The following is a 20,677-nucleotide window of genomic DNA, read 5'->3' on the forward strand; positions in this document are numbered from 1 at the left end:
CTCTCTCTCTCTCTTTCTCTGTCTCACGCACCACATGTGCACCTAGCTTTCTCCTCTCTCTCAATCTATACCCTTATTTCCTTTACGTAATGACAAGGATCCACGTAAGAGACCTCCCCCGGTGTAACTGCCATCGCTATTTCCCAGTTTGCCATAATCGATTCATTCTCTCCAGCAATCACGTGTACATTCACTGCACTGGTATTAACTGTAACGTTGTTGTATAGCGTAACGATTGATGTCTCGTTGATTTCGTCCGTAAATCGACCATGAATCAACAACGAAGATTAGGACGAGACTGTTTAAAAAAAAAAAAAAAAAAAAAAAAAATAGCAAAATAATGATTTATAGCGGATAATCTTAAATTATAACTTTAACGTGCTGTTTTCATCGGACTCGCCCGTTCATTCTTGACATTTAATTTTTCCTTTTAATTGCTCAGCTTTTTACTTTTAAATACTGTGATGATATTAACTCATAGTAGCCTTGATAGCTGAACCGTATAATTTTCTATTATCGCCAGATTCGACATTTTGCTCGCTAAACATCATTCGAAGATTGAAACATGCGGATTAATTGGATCTGCTCCAAATCCGTTAAAAAATTTTTGCTCGCTCAGCCAATTACGTTTTTGTTACTAAAAATGTTCTGCGCATTTTGACCTTCAAATTTGAATATCAACGTTAAAAATCTCGAAATACGATATTAAATAATAGATACTTATGAAACAATAGATCTGATAGACTTGATCGATTATAAAAAATCTGAGATAAGAAATATCTTTTTTATATTCACCTACTCTTTAAAAAAGCATGTAGATTATTCGCAAATATCGGAGTTTATTATTATCGCTTATCCACAATAACGATTAATTCTTTCGCTTGCTGATTTCATAAGTAGCTATTATTGCGGATATTTGAAAATATATCTTATATAGAGGATAATAGGGTAAAACTGGGCACCTTTTTGGATTTGTCTTCCTACAAAAAATCTGAGTAAAAAAAATTTTACCGACCGTTAATAGTCTTTAGTGAACCTTAAACTATGAAAAAATAAGGCTAGTTGCTGAAAAAGAATTGTTTGGTTACCAAGAATAACAAGATTTTGTGGAGAAGTCAAAGTACCCGGTTTTGTCCTACCGGTAGGATCAAACCGGGTATCCATTTGAAAATATGCAAAACACCGTGTAATTACAGAATCTAGATTTATTTTAATCAAAATACAATATAAAGATATATTCTATTGACAAGAATCACGAATAAAGATATCCCCTTGTTCGACATTGCTGGAGGACTTCCTTATTTAACTTAACTAACTTTAGGGATCTCAAAAAGCTTTTTTCTTAGTGGTTTCTTTGTCTGAGCGTTAGTTTTCGTTTTCAACTGCTTTTTGTAGGGACGCAAAGTCAGGATAACAGTTCTCCCTCTTTTTATTATATCAGATGTGTAAGTACCCGGTTTTGCCCTAGCACAAGGGAAGTAACAAATACGGCGATTGTATATTCCGGCGTACAAAGTGCCGATCAAAACTAATATATTCTCTAATATGTACAGAATGCAATGCTGCACTTACCGAAACAAATGCTGTATACATAGAAAAAGTGCACGATGACTAGATTCTTGCCTCGATATCGATCTTTTGTAAGCTAAAAACTTTGAACTTCTATTAAAAAAGAAATATCGTGTGCACAGGGGCACGGTTTGTTTTAAAATAATGATGATGCCAATCTACAACTAATAACACAAGTTAGCCATAGATAGCAGCATTTATTACGAAAAAACAGGGGTACCCGATTTGACCCGCCTATCCGGTTTTAAATGTCGAGCTGACTAATAATCACCATGTGTCAAATTACTGACCGTTCTCACGGTAGAGATTCGCTAATTCTTTCGCAAGAACTGAAGCCGGATGAATTAACGTAATTCCTAAAAAAAAAAAAAAAAAAAAAAGGTCTTCATTTCCAGACGATCGCACGCAAAGATTCTTTGATATAAAATTCATATTTCTTTGTCCATCTCTTATACATTGTCAGATTCTGCAATTGTTTAAACACTCAAAAACAACCGTAGATGAATGCTCAGAATGCGATCTAATTATAGCGGATAGTTCCATCCGCGCACACAAACCATCACTATCTCATCCTCTTAGAATAACCAGCCGGATCATTCGTTAATAGCATCATACGAATGCTACATATCACGGATATACTCAATGCGGAATGCAAATATTTGCTTTTGCCACAAAACATATGCACGTAAGCATGAGTATGTAATTGTTTCCACGAAAGATCTATCTAAGCTAAGGGAACTTATTCATCGAAAAATGAACATTATTAAAAAATGAAAAATTAGAACATTTTACAAGATAAGTATTAAACAAATGCGAAAGTGGTTTTATTCACCTAATTTAAAAAATGTACACACACACACACACATACATATAGGAAATAAATAATGAGATTGAGAATAATGAAACGAAAACCAAAGAGCCAAGCATTATACAAATAAAGAGCTTTCTACAGAGAGTTGATGTATGCATATTGTTTCTATGAATTTTGGTAAAATTAATGAAACATTAAGCTAGTGTAGGAACATTATTTCATATTTCTATACAGTTTTATTAAAAATTATCCTCATTCTCTCTCTCTCTCTCTCTCTCTTTCTTTTAGATTGTGATTTGTTAAGATCTTGTACGTATATCTCCTAATAAATATGAATAAATATATAATAATAAATATATATAATAAATAAAAGTAAATATTTCAGGAAATAACAAAATATTTAAGGACAACAAAATCTATCGACATCCCTTCTCTACTTTCAAGATTATGATATCTCTATCGAAATCTTTTACGATCATATTTCTCTTTGACATCGCGTTCGAATTAATTTCGCATTGGTTCCGCAATTCGATCGATAGGCCAATGCAAAGGTCTCGATAGCAGTAAATAGGAAGAGGCGACAACAATATAAACAAAGAAGCGCGCGCCCCACCAACTTTTTCAGATCACGCCATTAAGCGTTACTTGATTCACCGTATTACTGTCAGATGGCGACAAATACTAGTTCTCCTTATCTTTAACTACAATACACCAAGTCATCCTGCAACTAGTCATATGTTACACCTCAGACGTCATTGTTCGCAAGTTTCGGCAATGACACACATCAAACAATCGACCAATCATTGTAATCGATTCTTAGATTAATAGATAAATCCTCATATATAACGAGGATCAAGTTTGCGAAAAGATATAATTTGCACAGAGCTTCTTCTAAACACTATTAAACTGGCGTTATTTTTTGGAAAAAGTTTCAAACTTACATCGCAAAATTTGAGTTTTAAAGATCAATTTACTTTTTCTTTAATTTAAATATAATTTATAGATTCCATTAATTCTTTTCTACATATGTCGTATTAGATCTAAGTCCGGTGAAGTGAACAGAGGTAAATATCGAAAATAAAATCAAACGTTGACGAAATCGGACACTGATGTTCACGATTTCCGGCAAATTTGTCGAGCAAACTTCAACCGGATATTATCGAAAAGCTAAAGCGTGCCGTGTCGCGTAAACATGAGTCTGACGAATGCAAATAAGCGAATGTTATTTTTCCAAAAACACGTAGAAAGAGAGAAAGAGAGAAAAAAAGAGAAAGATGAGAGAAAACGCATTCCGTCTTTCTAGCTGAAACTGAAGGCAAGAATCGGGCATATAAATCTTCTAAAAAGCAAAATAAATCTCAACTTTGCAAGTTTACAATTTGAAGATTATAAAAATTGTGAAAATTAAAATCAATTAATTAACTTTGTTTAGTTTAACTGCAAACTTTTTTATTCGATTGCTCATCTTTGATCGATCAAGAGTAATAATCATATATCTTCTAACAAAATTAGCAAAGCGTGAAAAGAAAGAATATCCATTCCGCCCTCGTTGCATTCAATCGAGAAGGAATCTGCGTGAGTATATCTCTTCCTTCCAGAAACAATCTTCCGAAGATGATAAGATGAAAAAGAAATGAAGCACCAAAATCGCGAAACAGATTTGCAAGCGATGCAATTATTTGAGTCGTTTCATACAAATGAGTGGGATGAAACTTTGAATGGTCAGGATAATGATTGTCACTCCTAAATGAGGATACTCATGTCCTATTTTTATAATACTGCGCGTGTGAAGATGCACTTAGGGGTTAACAATGTACGCGGTCATTTGTGACGTGTAGCTGCTGTTACGTGACGATGAGAGGTGAAAACACGCAAGTGAAAGAGAGAAGAAGAAAGAGAGAGAGAGAGAGAAAGAATAATAGAAAACGTGGAGGTGGAGGTGTACGCAGACGTGGAAAATATATCGCGAATAATTGCGCCTCGCAACACGGATCGATGAATACTTCAGGCGTATGCGAGGAAACCTAACCTGTAAATCTTATGTATACGGTCTCGACAGAACATTCCCGACGAGACTAACGTTCCCAATGAATGTCTGCCAAAAAAGATTAGAAGAGATTGTTTGTCCACGATATGTAGAGTGATAAAATTCTAAGAAGTTAAAAGTACTCAAGATTTAAAAGAGAATTTATCAAACTTATTATTCGTGAAGAAAGAAACATTATTTATTTGTGAAGATCCAATAAAGATGAAACAGAACACTCTATGCATACTGATTATGCTTACAATTTATGTATGTGGGCAAATACGCGGTGCAGAAACGCGCGCGCACGTGCGGCTCTCTACACATTCCTTTCAATCGTGATGCATCGACCTGCGGCGCACGTGTACGCTTACGTTACCCGTATACATATATGTATAAAGGTTCTTCCGCAGGTGGATCGATTTCACGCGGAAAAAGCCTCACAACAAAGAGATTGTGCAAATATGCAGGTGTATTTATCAGTTTATAGCCTAAACCATTCTTTACCTATACAATAATATATTTTTTCTCATCTTTAACAATATTATACACACACAGTCAAAAACATACAAAAAAATTGGAAACATAATAGCACTTTATAATGTATACAGGGTGTTTGAGAACTGCTGATATAAGCGGGAAGGAGGTAATTCTGTATAAAAAATAAGTCGAAAATGTAGAATAATATTTCTTTATAGGAGCTTTCGTTTTTGAAAAAAACGACTTTAAATATTCGTCAGATATGCATACTATGTCCGGTCTCACTATATAAAATAAGTTTAACTTTCGGACTCTTGAAAACACAAAATACGCTGGCAAGAATTCGTACAAATTTAATACAAAGGGCACAATTATGTAGGGGAAAGTTGGGTAAAACCGGGTAGTCGGATCAAACCGGATATCCCTGTTTTTTCGTAATAAATGCTGCTATCTATGGCTAACTTGTGTTATTAGTTGTAGATTGGCGCCATCATTATTTTAAAACAAACCGTGCCCCTGTGCACACGATATTTCTTTTTTAATAGAAGTTCAAAGTTTTTAGCCCACAAAAGATCGATGTCGAGGCAAGAATCGAGTCATCGTGCACTTTTTCTATGTATAGAGCATTTGTTTCGGTAAGTGCAGCATTGCATTCTGTACATATTAGAGAATATATTAGTTTTGATCGGCACTTTGTACGCCGGAATATACAATCGCCGTATTTGTTACTTCCCTTGTGCTAGGGCAAAACCGGGTACTTACACATCTGATATAATAAAAAGAGGGAGAACTGTTATCCTGACTTTGCGTCCCTACAAAAAGCAGTTGAAAACGAAAACTAACGCTCAGACAAAGAAACCACTAAGAAAAAAGCTTTTTGAGATCCCTAAAGTTAGTTAAGTTAAATAAGGAAGTCCTCCAGCAATGTCGAACAAGAGGATATCTTTATTTGTGATTCTTGTCAATAGAATATATCTTTATATTGTATTTTGATTAAAATAAATCTAGATTCTGTAATTACACGGTGTTTTGCATATTCTCAAATGGATACCCGGTTTGATCCTACCGGTAGGACAAAACCGGGTACTTTGACTTCTCCACAAAATCTTGTTATTCTTGGTAACCAAACAATTCTTTTTCAGCAACTAGCCTTATTTTTTCATAGTTTAAGGTTCACTAAAGACTATTAACGGTCGGTAAAATTTTTTTTACTCAGATTTTTTGTAGGAAGACAAATCCAAAAAGGTGCCCGGTTTTACCCTACTTTCGCCTATATGGTAAAACGGGCAACGCTTCTAACAATTTTTGAATAAAGTAAAATTTAAAAAGATAAACACATCTTGACTAATTGTGTATCCCCGAAGTACCCGATATTAACATTGTTTGTAAATACAAATGTGTGCAAAAGTAACGCATAAGTCCGGTTGAGGCCGGTTGAAACATAGCACGCATATCTGACGAATATTTAAAGTTGTTTTTCTCAAAAACAAAGCCTCGTATACAAAACTTATTTTTTCTTATAGAATCACCTCTTTCCCGATTATATTAATTCCGAGACATCCTGTATATATATATATCGCCATAAAAATAATTATAAATTGTTTACAATAAACGATAGAACAATAGTACAATATAATCAATGAGAAATACAGTTTTAAATGCAATTAATGAGATACTGCATATTTTTGGGCAATAATTCTTTGATAAGTAAAGAAAAAGCAAGGAGAAAGAAATTTCTTTCCTAGAATATCAAATGTAGGATGCTTCAAATGTTATTCATAAAACAATCATTAATTGCTTTTCTGAATCACTCAAGAAGATTAATGATCAAATCATCTAAAAAATATTTCTATTATTTCGGGATAAACCGCGATCTTTTTAATGCGTAGGAAAAAAATGAAAAATCAGACACTATCGAATTTATAGATATTTACAGAGGAAGTCTATAAAATCTATTTTATCTATTGTATAAAATTCAATGTATTATTCTACAGTCTTGAAATAACTTTTATTCAAAAATTTTATAATAGAATTATATAATAATAATTACCGGAAAAGGACGAAGGTGATTCGCGTAATTCCTTGCTTTAGATATACCTTTAATGGATATCGCACGGTCGGTAAAAGAGAAACCACTACTATTTGCCACGTCATTATATCTTGCAGAGGTATCGTTCCGCCGATGTTCATACAGCTTCTCTAATCTGTGTTATCGTTATCGTATGCATATATTTTATAATCCACTCTTTAAACATTGATGAACTCTTTAGAAATTGATTAAGTCCATAAAAAGTTCAAAAGAGTCTCGAATTATAAATAAGTATTATTATTACCACTTTTCCGCGATACTTCTTCCGCGTTTCTCTCGCTGTGCTTACTTCTTGAGTAGCTATTATCGCGGAGATCGCATTTGATCGTATTATTTTGACAGTTCTACAGCTTGATAATTAAATGTTATAGTACGTAAATATTTCGGTATTAAAATAATAACGCGGTGTTCAATTTTTGCGATATATAACGCGATTTTTTGTCGTATATGTTTCATAGACGTATGTTTCTTTTGGCATTACATTCCTACAGTATATGTGAATTTTTCTCCTGCTCCGGACTCGTGTCCTCCGTTCTCGATGGTTGCGTCTTCATCGTTCCTCCGGCATCCACGAGCTTAACTTCACCGTTCGACACGCCTTCTCATCGACAACTTTCTTTTTATAATAAACCATCATATCGCTGCGAAGATAAATTTAGTATCTGCGTTAATGAGCCGGACGAATGCGACCGTTACTATATTATATTATTTGTATTATCTATTCATATTTACATCGGATGCGTTTTGGGATACCGATTAATGTATTAGCGTTCGCTATTTCACTCATTGTATTATTCTTGAAACGCCATTTACTTATAATGTTTACCATTTATTTATAAATCTATATCGATCTTATTGAAAAGGAACCGAAATAGGCCAAAAAGTCTAAATTAATGTAATATTTCTGTGTGTTTCAACAAAATATAACTTGTTTACGCTCCAATTACTGCGTCTGGTCTCCAAATGACCTTTATTATTTATTAATTGATTAATATAGCGCGATGTTTACGTGCCTCGACTCTGTTATCATTCGCGTAACAATACTCGAGCAGAAAAATAATAGTGTGAGAGAGACGCTCTGTCGAATTTCTTTCCTAAACGCGATCGTGAAATGTCCCAGGATCGGGAAATTATTTGCTATTTTAATATAATTAATGATTAATTAATATTTATAAATAATATGTAACTACATAGAGGTCTTAAAGCGCATATTTGGCGTAATTTATTCATTTAATCAAGTAAGAATCAAAGTAATAGGAAATCGAATTATAAATTATTTTGTTTTTGTTGCAATTTTCAGGAACAATAATTATTTCCTTAACACAACATAAAATCAAATACAGAATGATTAAGAAATACTTGTACAAACTTTACGGGTGAGTTCTCTACATATAAACAAGAAAAAATGTCATATACATATATACAGGGTGGGGCATTTATGAGACACCTAAATATCTAAAAAATAAAGCAAGATAGAAAGAAATATTTCAGACAAAAGTTGTTCGGTTCTAAGAAGGTCATAAGATGGTGCCATTAGTTTGACCTCGGGTGGAGGCGCTTCAGAGATTTCAATGTCAATCTTGTTTTATTTTCTTTATATCGATTGATGTCTCTTATTTTTTGAGCTTAAAATATTAAGATAACATTATTGCAAAATAAATAATTTTATGAGATATTTTATAGTTTATGTAAAATTATGTCGAAGTAAAGTAATAAAATAAAGTATAAAATATCTCGTAAACTATTAAACTTTTGGCCATCATACCCCTATAACTTTTTATGCAGAATATTGCAAGGAATCGATTTATGTAAAAAAATTGGGGTGTTTCCATTTAAAAAAACAAGATTGACATTGAAATCTCCGAAGTGCCTCCACCCAAGATCAAACTAATGGCACCATCTTATGATTTCCTTAGAACCAAACAACTTTTGTCTGAAACATTTCTTTCTATCTTGCTTTATTTTTTAGATATTTAGGTGTCTCACTATAAATGTTCCATCCTGTATATACATACATATATATATATATATATATATATATATATATATATTGTATATATTTCATAGTATACAAAATATTTTGGCAACTAATTATCAATGACATGGTGTTCGGCCTTGGCGGCATATTGCGCTCTATTGTTTACGTGTTACGGCCTTGTTATTATTCGTACGGCGACATTGGAACAGTAATGTAATGGTGTGCGAGATGCTCCATCAAACTTTTCTAAATACGATCCCTACAAGAATCGGGAAATATGAGCAATGAGCAGTGAGCAATTAACAGTTAGCAGTGAGCATTAAGCTCAAAAAGCTATTTCCTAGACGCGATACAATGAATGAATGAACGAATTAAACGATATATCCGGAAGCTGCCGATCATTAATCAATGTGTCTCACTATTTATAAAAAATTCTCCCTCAATGTTTCATTGAAAATAAATAATCGCCACGTTGAAATATCGTAACTATATACTAGGGAAATAATCTCCGCTTTCCGGATGATAAATTTCACCACAGCTGCACGTGCATTTGGCAACCGGGCCACCTATTTTTTAGTTGCTTTCAATCATTTCTTTGTAACTTTTCCGTCCCATATTTTCCTTATTACCGCGATGTGAGAAAAGTGTAATCTTGGGAGACGAAAGACAGGAAATTTCGAAAGTTTTCAGACGGCGTGCCAAGCACCATTGTTAATCGCCGGCTCTTATACGCTTCATCGCTTCCTCTCGAGATCGAGAGGATTTTGTGATACTACTCGCTGAGATGAAGCAAGAAAGAAGAAGAAGAGAGTAATTAAATATCTTGTCGATATTGATAAGGAAATAGGTGCGTCAAGAATAAAGAATAGAGAATGGTGAATTTTGAAAAGATGAAAGGATCCATTTTCAAAAATGTATCGGCTCGAAAGGAGAGATATTTAAAATTATAAATATATTATAATTATCTTCTAAGAAAACATCTTCAACAAAATACAGCGTGAATATTTGCGGGTTAACGTGCAGCGCCATACATATGGATAGATATGTTACCGCAATAGATACACTTATATCTCGCGTGTGTTCGAAGGCCGGTCAACTCGATATCGGAAATCGATTATCTAACCGATGAAACACCCGCTGCAATGCCGTTGTGCGTGAAGATATTAACCCTTTATTTCTTTCCCCTCTCTTCCTTTCTTCTTTCATCTTATAGGAACTCGTTAAGATTTATGATGTCACACTCCCGTAAACGTAAAGAATTTACATTAATTGAATTAATGAGAGCTAGTTTTTAAAGAAGAGCGTGTGCTCGCATTCAGACCAAAAATTATTTCACTCTTAACACGCCTAACACGCTAACAATTAAATAGAAACACATTGTTTCATGAACAATTTCATCTATCTTCATTGTTAATCTCTTCTTTAGAGAGATTAAATTAATTTTATATATTTATAAAAAAAAATAAAAAACGCACACACATATTCTTTTATTATTTTCATGTTGAGGTTAATATAATATAAAATAATTGTATGGACTCTGATAAACCAAACAACACACGAGCGCCAAGCATATATTATCCCAGTTAGTTTCAAAGAATTGTTTGTGTAAATAGGGCACCCACTATTTCCACTACTAATTGAGTTTCCTACTTGCGTTCTGCGTTGATTTAATTATCATCAAAAGTAACATCATTCGCTGCAGCGCGATAAATCCTCGTTGTCTCTTTTTCTCTCTTTCGTTTGCTCGCACTTTATCTCTCCTCGAAAACAAGAAGTATGACCTTTATCATTTGGTCCTTTGGCACGATGCTGCACCGCAAATTTCAATTTTCTTATTTTATTCCGCGCATCTTATGTATATAAATATAATAAATTAGATAGTTTTACATATATAAAATATATGACGATAAAAAATAATACTTGTACTTGTTTAAATATTTTAAAAACTCGTTATATCGTGAAAAAATTTTAAGGGAGGGAGTTCCAAAAGAATGTAGATTATATAAATTTATATACTTATAACAAATGTCCGCATTGTAACTTTTCTTCTACAGTTTTCCAGTGAAGTATAGAACGCAAAAACTCTATGCGCGAGATATGAGTTTCATATATATTTATAACGGCGGCTATATTTGTTGCGGTCTTTAAGGTAAGCGTGCAAATGACGTCCGTGCGGTACAACAACGGCAGAAGTTTTCTTCCCGACGCGAGATGAATTCTTAAACGCGGCACCCGTTGACGTGGTCGTAAAGCGAGGGTGCACCAAAGGGATGCCTATATTTATAACTTCCCGTTTGGGTACACCCGTACAAGTTAACCCTTTCAGTCCATAGCTTATATTTATTAAGAGAGAGAAATTTTAGTTTCTCTCTCTCTCTCTCTCTCTCTTTCACCCGCGTAATTCTACGCGCGTTAAAATTTCTTTAAAACGCCTCAATCAGTTTCATTATTATACAGCCGTATTGTATTAGGTGTACAACTTTGCTTCCGCCGTTTTTTTCCCGAAATTCGAGGCTTTATTGTAAAAAACTGGTTATACATTTATGATTCAAAGTATTGTCCATCGTTGGCCACTACTTTCTCCCTCTTTTTGACTTTGACTCGAGTCTTCATTAAGTAATGCCTCCAATTCTGCATCTTCGAAAACCTTCTCTCTTCCACCGCTATGCCGGTCTTCGACGTGAAAATCACCGTTCTTGAAGCGTTGAAACCACTCACGACACGTTCTTTCATTAATAGCGGCTTCACCATAAGTATTTGAGAGCATTCGATGAGCCGCAGATTTCTTCATATTGAAGCAGAAAATTAAAACCTCCCGCAAATGACGAGAATTTGGCTCGTAAACTGACATTTTCAATCGAGAATAACTTTATGATGCGGACACAAATCGACTAATGTTTCTATGGGGTTATGTTGACAGATGCCCAAGTTTATTGCATGACGTCTATGATCTATTTATTTCGACCACTACTTACCGCTAAAGCCATCTATAGGAAAACGGCAGAAGCAAAGTTGTACACCTAATAGTAAATGAAAAGAGAATAGAAGAGAATTTATTGCAATCATATTGAAAAAAAAAACTGTTAATAGAAGAAACTGAAAATAGAAACTGAATGTTTTTGAACTACTCTGTTAAATTCTTTTCTTGCAAGATCCGTTTTCTCTTTTTCACACACAAAAAAAAAAAACGCTTATCCTAATTGCCTTTCCTAGAAGACTTACGTCTGGTCACGTTGGCGGGCAGGATGATCGGAGAGTCTGACGTGTCGATCTTCTGAAATGCCATAGATAGCTACCGCGGCCATACCTCAATCTCCACGTGGGCCGGCAATCTACAGAGCCTTATCAGGCTCATAATCTTGCTGGACGCTACTACGAGCGCCGCGTATTCTCATCCAGCATAATCGTGCAATGAACAGCCCGATCGTATCGGAGAAGTTTCTATTTCATAAAGCCGGATTTCTAAACGAATACTCGTCCGTCTCACTTTCGACGCGACGAACAATGTGCGCGCTTCCATAAACGGACGAGTCCACCTTTTCCCCTCCCCTCTTAATTTCGCCTCTTCAGATTGAGAGATTTGCATTAACTGAGCATAAGTCAAGAGAAAATTCAATATGAAAAACCTAAGACTTCTACCTAATTTAATTTAAGAGTATTACGAAATGGCCGGTTATTCTTTATTTGCCGATTTGGAATCCACGAGCAATTTTCTTAACTAGGTAGATTTTCTTCGTCAGAGACACAGAGAATCTAAAGAAGAATTCATAAAACTATAAACGGAATTGAAATCACATATTCGTTAATTTGTTCTTTCTTCCCACGCATAATAGCGTGGCGACACGTCGGCGAAGCAATTGCGAGATCGATTTCACACCCGTCAAACACACTGAAAGTCAAAGTTTACCGTTAATCTTTATTTTAATTGCAAATTTTTATCCAAATTCGTGCTCTATGAGTAGCGAGGGTAAAAAGAGACGCGGAACAAGAAAGACCGAATCTCCAGATATTTTTTAATTATTTATTCAACAAATGGAGAGCAAGTTTTGCGCTGCCACAGTAATAAATGAGATACAAGAAAAGAATTGTAATATTTTTCTTTGTAAAATATAACACTGTAAAACACACACAACAAAATTCATCATAAACTCAGCCTTAAAATCTAATCCAGATCGATCCGCATGAAACGATGGAAGCACTATCTAATTTTTCTGTCATCCGCTATTCCATTTCGTCAAAATAACCAATCACGAGTATACATATATTGTCAATAAAATCAAATGAATTCCGACACACTACTCGGCGGGAATTTACAATGCTACTCCGTGGTGAGCTTTTACCGACCAGCTCCGGTGACGATACAAATGCTCGATACAATATCACAATACAATTTTACACAATGTGGCCGTCTAAATGTCTCCTGTTTTTCATAGTTGTCGTGGAGAAAGGGTTTTTTGCAATCATCGTAATAAAGTCATTTGCAAACTCGTGTAAGAACGACAACTTCATCATTTATTCGGCAATTCGATTTTTAAGCGGGATTCTCATTAAGCGACGAAACTTATAGGTAAATTACAAGAGCAGCGATTAATCGTACAGTGAACGTTAATCCGTATCGCTCGTTTGGAAACCACGAGAGAAGATTGATCGTTAGGATATGGGTTATTCGTTAACGAGAAAATCGGCGATTAGAAACCGGCTTTAACCGCAGGTACAACGGCATGAAAGTTATGCCATTGTGCGTCCGCATAACACGTGGTTCGATCGGCCGTGACACGTTTTTGACGCGTGCTCTTACTCGCGAAGTCGCGACGCGGCCGTCGCGACTGATTGACGGCGAAATTGCAATATCGGCGACCTCGGTCGCAAGAAGCGGCTTCCCTTCGTTAGTTTGTCCTTATGTTAGTCCGAGAATGAAACGCGTGCGCGAGATCATCTGCTCCCCCAGCGCAGTCTTTTCGACTCCGCTTCAGTAAATATTTTCTTAATGAAAATGTTATTACAATATCGATAACTTGAAGATTGCGAGCGAATAAAAATAGAAAGATTATGCATACAATCTTAATTGAAGGGAAAAGTAATTTTGAGCAAAATAAATAAGCGGATGCACATTTCCGCATTGCTTATCGTTGGTACCGAATTAACGCGCACAGAGTGTTCGATCGCGAGATGCAATTAGCTGATTCATGTCGCTGAATCGTAAAGTGAGCTTTATACGATGAACGAATGGATGCGTTCCTATGAAACCGGGTACGCTTCAAAGAATCCGGATACTAGGAAAACAAAAGGAGGAAATAAAGATTAAGGGGAAGATATTCTTCTTTTTCAACAAAGAAGCTTTGTATATGTTAAGAAGAAAAATATGCTTTTCTAATTGTACCAGATTAAACGAAAAGAACGTCGTATTAAAGTCTTTGTATTCCTTGATGTTTATTTAACACGATTCAACGATATATACGGAGGGAAAAGAACGATTCATCATCCACAAATTGCCGATGACATAAGAAATAAAAGAAAATGCACGATTCCTCCGTTCATTCTACGTAGAAAGATGAATCCTGAAAGTGCGGCAAAGCGAATATAACCGCATCTCGCGATCGCTCGTAATTTAGTTACCCACCATTATTGTTCTAATTCGCCTGACAACAATCAGTCAAACAATGCGCGTTACAACTTCTCATGCACGTGCACATTTGCACTAATTTGTGATGTGAATAATGGCCGCTCTTCCCTTTCTTTTTCCGTTCCGCCAAGCGGAAACTGCGATTACAACGTAATACGGTATAATTTGCGTGTCGATCAATGACGAGCTTTGCTATCGACCGCGGATTCCGGCCACAGAGAATTAATGATTAATGTCCCGCAAGTTCTGTTTTGCGGCAATAAAATGTAAGAGAAAATGTCCCGTTAAATAAAAGAGTTATGAATTGAATACAATAGTATTCTACAAATTAACGTAATCGCTCGCGCAAAATTGTGCGGATTCGGCATAGCAGAAAATTTCGTATCAGCGTACAACCACAAAGCGACAAGCTACGGACTTTATTATATATTCTTCTCTGTTACATATCGAGCACGTTCGTTTATAAGTTTGTATTCGATAGCAAAAATATGGGAGGGAAGGCACCCAAATTTCAGAGCTGCAAAGTCGCGTGACCGCGCGATACGATTTATCAAGCGATAAACCTCGCGTTAAAATTCATTCATTTCGCGAGTCGTATTTTGCCATTGCTGTTTTAATTAGCGCGCAAAGTGCCTATCTTAACCGGTTGTCCAAGCGATAACATTTCCGTTTCACGGACAACAAATGTGTCGCGACTTGTGAAGATATTTCGTGGGAAGTGAAGAGACGTATCTCTTCATCTGATTCACGAGTTTTCCTGATCTTACGATACGATCTACAGTTTGTGTTATAAATTGCTGGTGGATACCTTTTGGTCCGTTATTGCGACTATTATATATACAGTATATTAATTTATTATTTTATCCTATATAAACAAAACGATATTCAAGATCCTTCATGATCGCGAATGCATATTCGTTTTCAATTTTAATATCAACATCTCTCGAAAAATGGACAAAGCAGAATCTCTATCGGAGTATCACGATAACAATCACCACAAAGTCACAACACAACACATCTTGAAAGCTTCAAATTCACTCGCGCGAATGTTCTATTCGATCTATTCGCGAATTGTGCACCATCGGGAAACAATTTTACGAAATTTCCATTACACACACGTCCAATTATAATTACTGGCCGACATGGTACACTTTTACAAGGAGTTTGTTTCGCGCTACTGTTTCATTTCGCACACGTTAACCCGTTTCCATTTATATTCCCTGACGAATGCATTGCACTTACTGTAAGCTAATTTTGAATAACAGAATATCTTTAGAGCTTTTTCTCTCTGTGAGATTCATGCATGTGTCAATTTCATCGCTTCGTGTCTGTTTTCTCGTTCATTCGACATCACCGCGACTGCTAATCCCTGATAAGGGCGTCTACTGTCAACTACGTTCAGAAAGGAGACAGACGATTGAGAAATCCGGAAAGAAAACGGATTAATTCGCACAGCGAATGAGCCACCCCTCGTCGCGAGCACACCCCCGATGACTATCGCGACGATACTCGCAGAGGGTGGCAAGAAGACGACCGGCCGGTAGCGTAACTGCCTTAGTTTGCTCAAAGCGCGTGACACGCCGTCCTTCCAAGTCCACCCTGATGGAACTTCCACCACCGCGACACAATTGCCCCCACTAACGATATCGCCCCGCATCCCGAACGTCACTTCCACCCTTTGGGGGCGACCTATGGGACGCCCCTTACATCGCCAGCTCGATATTCCTTCCGCATTCGTGCATCGAAGACGATCAAGTACATCCATCGGTTGGTTTCCCGAGGGACTATAGACGGAAGGAAAGGCAAGAAGATGCGAAGACGCTTGCGCCGTCGACCGGAAGTCATTCGCATCGCGAATTCGACAAGTAAAATCGCTCGTAAATCAATTATACGCGCTCATTATCGAAATGTAAATCAGAGATTTCTCTATATATGATAGTAGCCTTGATTTTTCAATAATATCGCTCAGAGCTCTACTGTAGAATAAACTTTCTTTATTAGCTATTTATTATACATTATAACTGGGCGATTGAGAGATTGAGCTCCAGTGACCAGCGTTGCAAGTGACGATGGGAAAAAATTAATACGTCCAACTCACAGAGGTGTATAACGCGCGCGCATCCATAAGCAGCCGTGGTATCAAATTGCCTGCATGGTCTAAGAAGTACGGACTTTCGGTTGGTGTTATTGATACAAGTAAATTTAGTCCCGTCTGTATTTTCATCGTCTATTAATATCAAACGATATCGATGGCACGGCTATAACTTTAGACCGAGGTCTGGTTCTTTTATATACATAATGCGTGCTATGCGTTAAGTTCGATTCAGACACTGAACGATACTTTCGACGCATTCTAACCATGACTCCTTCCCACCTCTTTCTTTCTCCCCCCTCCCCCCCCAAAATAAATCATTTTATATTTTAATATAAAAACGAGAGAACAACAATGTGGGTATGATATAGGATTATAACTTTTTAAAAGAAAGTAGAAAATTTTGTATATCCGCGATTTGATAAAATATATCTCTGCGCCACTTTAGCAAAGGTCAGGATCGCCTTCTGCAGATTGTAGAAAGTTGATGTTTATTATAGGCTTTATAATCTCGAAACTCCCGTCGTTCACCCCATTGAGCACTTACTGCTGGTAATAATAGTTCAATATAAAATCCAAGGGCAAATAAGAGTGCGCCTATATAACGTGGGCGAGCTACGGTCAAAGGTTAGCCTCTACTTCCGACGTGACATGGCAAATCTCGATTCTTACAAGATCACGCTTTTAATTATCTGTAAAAAGCTACATCAATTCCTATATCAATTTTTTTCTTTTCGTCGTTCGTAACGCAAATCGTCCGCTTGATCGAGAATATCGATACAGGCACGTCACAAATCCCGGAAATTGATCGTAACAAAGTTGAGTCATAATGATGGATGTTATCGGCCGAGAGAGAAAATCGGGCCGTTCTAGGAGATGCAACACGCATTCCGAACGACTATTCGTACTGATCAAATCGATATAAACGGAATCGATATGACGCAAATTTGGCCGAGTGCGTATGCCAATTGCCACTCAGTAAGTCCATTAGCAATGAGTTAATCGGCATTAATTCTATATTTTTGAAGCAAAATTTTTAAAAATTTATAAACATAAAAGAGAGAGAGAGAGAGAATGTTGGCGATTTGCTAATTTGTTTTTTTTCTGCCTTGGTCATATCTACTGCGATAATGATAGCCAGGTGGATTTGAATTCACATGTTTCTCTTCACTTATATATGTTTACATGACATGTTTGCCCAGCTTTCTCTGATTTTCAACCAATCGTCTACCACGTATACGTGCATCAACCCTTGCATTTATTTTGGCTCGCATTTATTTGAATTTTATTTTATTTCTTATGTGGACCAAGTGGGGAAATCTCAAAAGTGTTATTATTCTTCGCTGTACGTATATCGCGGCGGAAGTGCATTAATATGGAATTCTTGTCTGAAGTTTCACACACATTGCCCCTTATAATGAATAAAAACTTTGCTCATTATTCTCAATTCTTAATCCCTTTTACATATTAAGTCTGCTTTTTTTATTAAGAGAAAAACGTAACATTTTTTGTCATAAACGCCATAACTTTTAAATCGTGTAATTATATTTTTCTGTTAACAAAAATGCGTAATTAAATCTTTAACAACTAGCGCGTAGTTTGAAAATTGCGCAAGAGAGATCCGTGCGAGAGATCAATATTATATTTTATCCAGGGTTGGGAAGTAACGCGTTATTTGTAACGTCGTTACCGTTACAGTTACTTTTTTTCAGTAACGATCGTTACTTTTTTCTGTTTGTAACGGTAACGGTAACGTCGTTACATTTTCACAGTAACGGTAACGAATTAGCCGTTACTCTTATTGTTATTTTTTGGTTCTTTATTATCTTATATCTATTCAATAGATGTATTTTTTGAAAAATATTTTGTTGCCTTCATAGATTGCATTCTGATAGTCATTGCCAGTACTGAAAATCTGTAGTAATGTAAATTATAGATTTTACGATACTGACAGTGAATATTGAAATACACTCTTAATAATATCAATATTTCTCTTATCAATATTTAAAAATAATGTTTGATAAAAATTTTCGACAAAATTGAAGTTTGTAAATTACAATTTAAATTCCTATAAAGATAAGTGTATTAAAAAGTAAACATATTAACATAGAAAATTAAAATCATTAAATAAGTTTAATATAAAAAACGCTTGCTATATAGAGACTAATTTAGAATTTTTAATTGTAACATAGATTATTATATTTAATATTGATTATTAAATAATTTTATAATCTAATAGCTTATTTTAGCATAAATTTAACAAAAAAACAAAAACATAATGAAAAAGTAATCGTTATTTTCCAAGTAATGGTAACGAGGTAACGCGTTACTTTTTAAAATCAGTAACGAGTAACGGTAACGAGTTTCTTTTTACAAAAAATAATGATAACGGTAACACGTTACTTTTATAGAGTAACGTTCCCAACCCTGTTAATACTACATATGGTAATTGAGCTTAACCGTTTGAGTGCTGAAGAATTTTCTTATATATATGCTAAAACCACAATTGAGTGAAATGAATAACAACTGCACTTGATATGAATACAACTGATCTCAATAGATGCGAAAATTATACTAACCAACAGCAGCCCTACCGCATTCTCGGTACAAAACAAGAGAAGCGCTATCGCGCTCCTCCGCATTTTTGGCAAACGACAAGTGAAGCGCGATAGCGCTTCGCCGCACTCAAACGGTTAAGTACAATATTTAGTATGAAATATAAAGTACAAAATATTTCGTAAACTATTCACTTTTTGGCCATCTTACCCTTATAAATTTTTGTGCCAAATACTGCGAGGAATCGATTTGTATAAAAAAATCAGGATGGTTTCGTTTAAAAAAATGAAGATGACCTTCAAATCTCTTAAGCGCCTTCATCTAAAAAAAAATGTTCACTTTCACAAGATTTCCCCCTCGATACCATACAACTTTTATTTCAAACATTTTCTCCTATCTCCAAAACTGTGGGAGTTATTCGGGTGGCCTGTCTTAGATGCCTGTATAATGGTAACACTTCTTCATTCATATATCTCGAAGAAACACGTTGCTGAATTATCTTAAACTTTTTGAAATAAGTTCGTTCAAATAAATGCAATACAAATGTAAATTCCATTTCACGCTTAGGCAGTTCTATCTGTGCACAATCAGACGATGCTTGACGCATTTCTGTCTGCATGCTCAAAGGATGAACGAAGCAATTGCAAATGTTAGGACGCGGAATAAATGTGTACTTAAATTCGCTTTTATGGCCGAATGGACGTTATCGCATTCGGATAAGCTGTTACGAATCTACTTGACTGACGAGAATTACAGACGCGATATCAAAAGATTTAACTCTGGATATATTACAAGTATTTTTTTCCAAATCGAAAAAGAGCCTAATTGATGGGACTTTGTTTAGCCATAAATCTTCGATATGTGGCATAGATCCGTATTAAATAATTATGTCTTCTATTCGAACGGAATCTACGCGACCAACAAGTAGCAGCAACCAATATAAATTCAATTTCACGAACAGTTAGCTCGGTAAGTAGCTACACAGATGCAGACAAACAGAGTGAATGCACATTCATGTGAAGATAACCAATATAGATACCTTTGCAAGAAGACAAAGTAGCTGTGTGTCCATTAAAGAGCGAACAAAGACGTATACATACGCGGGCAGACAGAATAGATATTTCCGCACGAGAGTGAAACAAGCATTAAAAAAACTCGACTTTCACTACATAATAGACGTATATGCGAGGGAAATAATATTGTCGCATTTAAGAGAAACTAATCCCTTAAATAGAGAGAAGCATTATTTCACAGCACTTGATACAATTAATTAATAAAATTTTATTTATGGAAAATTCAATAACAAGTCGGCAAAATTATGGATACAACGCGATATAAATTCTTTGTAATATTATATAAAATATATCTGTTCGCGAACATACCCATACAGCACTAAAGCTTGCAACAACATTGCTGCAATATTGCAATATTGCATATTGTAGTTTAATGTTGTAGA

The 20,677-nt window shown here is 35.5% G+C and overlaps 1 protein-coding gene across 13 annotated transcripts in view; it reads right to left on the reverse strand.

The window, feature by feature from the left end:
* The window catches only part of Shaker (potassium voltage-gated channel protein Shaker), a 120,098-nt gene that overhangs the window by 40,825 nt on the left and 58,596 nt on the right, over nt 1-20,677 (reverse strand). Inside the window, exons 1-2 of one of the 13 annotated variants that reach the window (XM_070310398.1) lie at nt 15,816-16,096; nt 12,173-12,539 (exon numbers count right to left, since the gene is read on the reverse strand). The exons of 11 other annotated variants lie outside the window; for them this stretch is intronic. In XM_070310398.1, coding sequence (XP_070166499.1) covers nt 12,173-12,255 — 83 coding nt within the window. In that variant the 5' untranslated portion in view covers nt 12,256-12,539; nt 15,816-16,096. Of the gene's footprint in view, nt 1-12,172; nt 12,540-15,381; nt 16,097-20,677 lie in introns of those variants that run through there. One more of the 13 variants, XM_070310397.1, reaches the window with a different exon arrangement.

This window comes from Polyergus mexicanus, unplaced genomic scaffold (assembly GCF_030449975.1).
Source record: "Polyergus mexicanus isolate NDT 795.1 unplaced genomic scaffold, iyPolMexi1.0 SCAF_18, whole genome shotgun sequence".
NCBI lineage: Eukaryota > Metazoa > Arthropoda > Insecta > Hymenoptera > Formicidae > Polyergus > Polyergus mexicanus.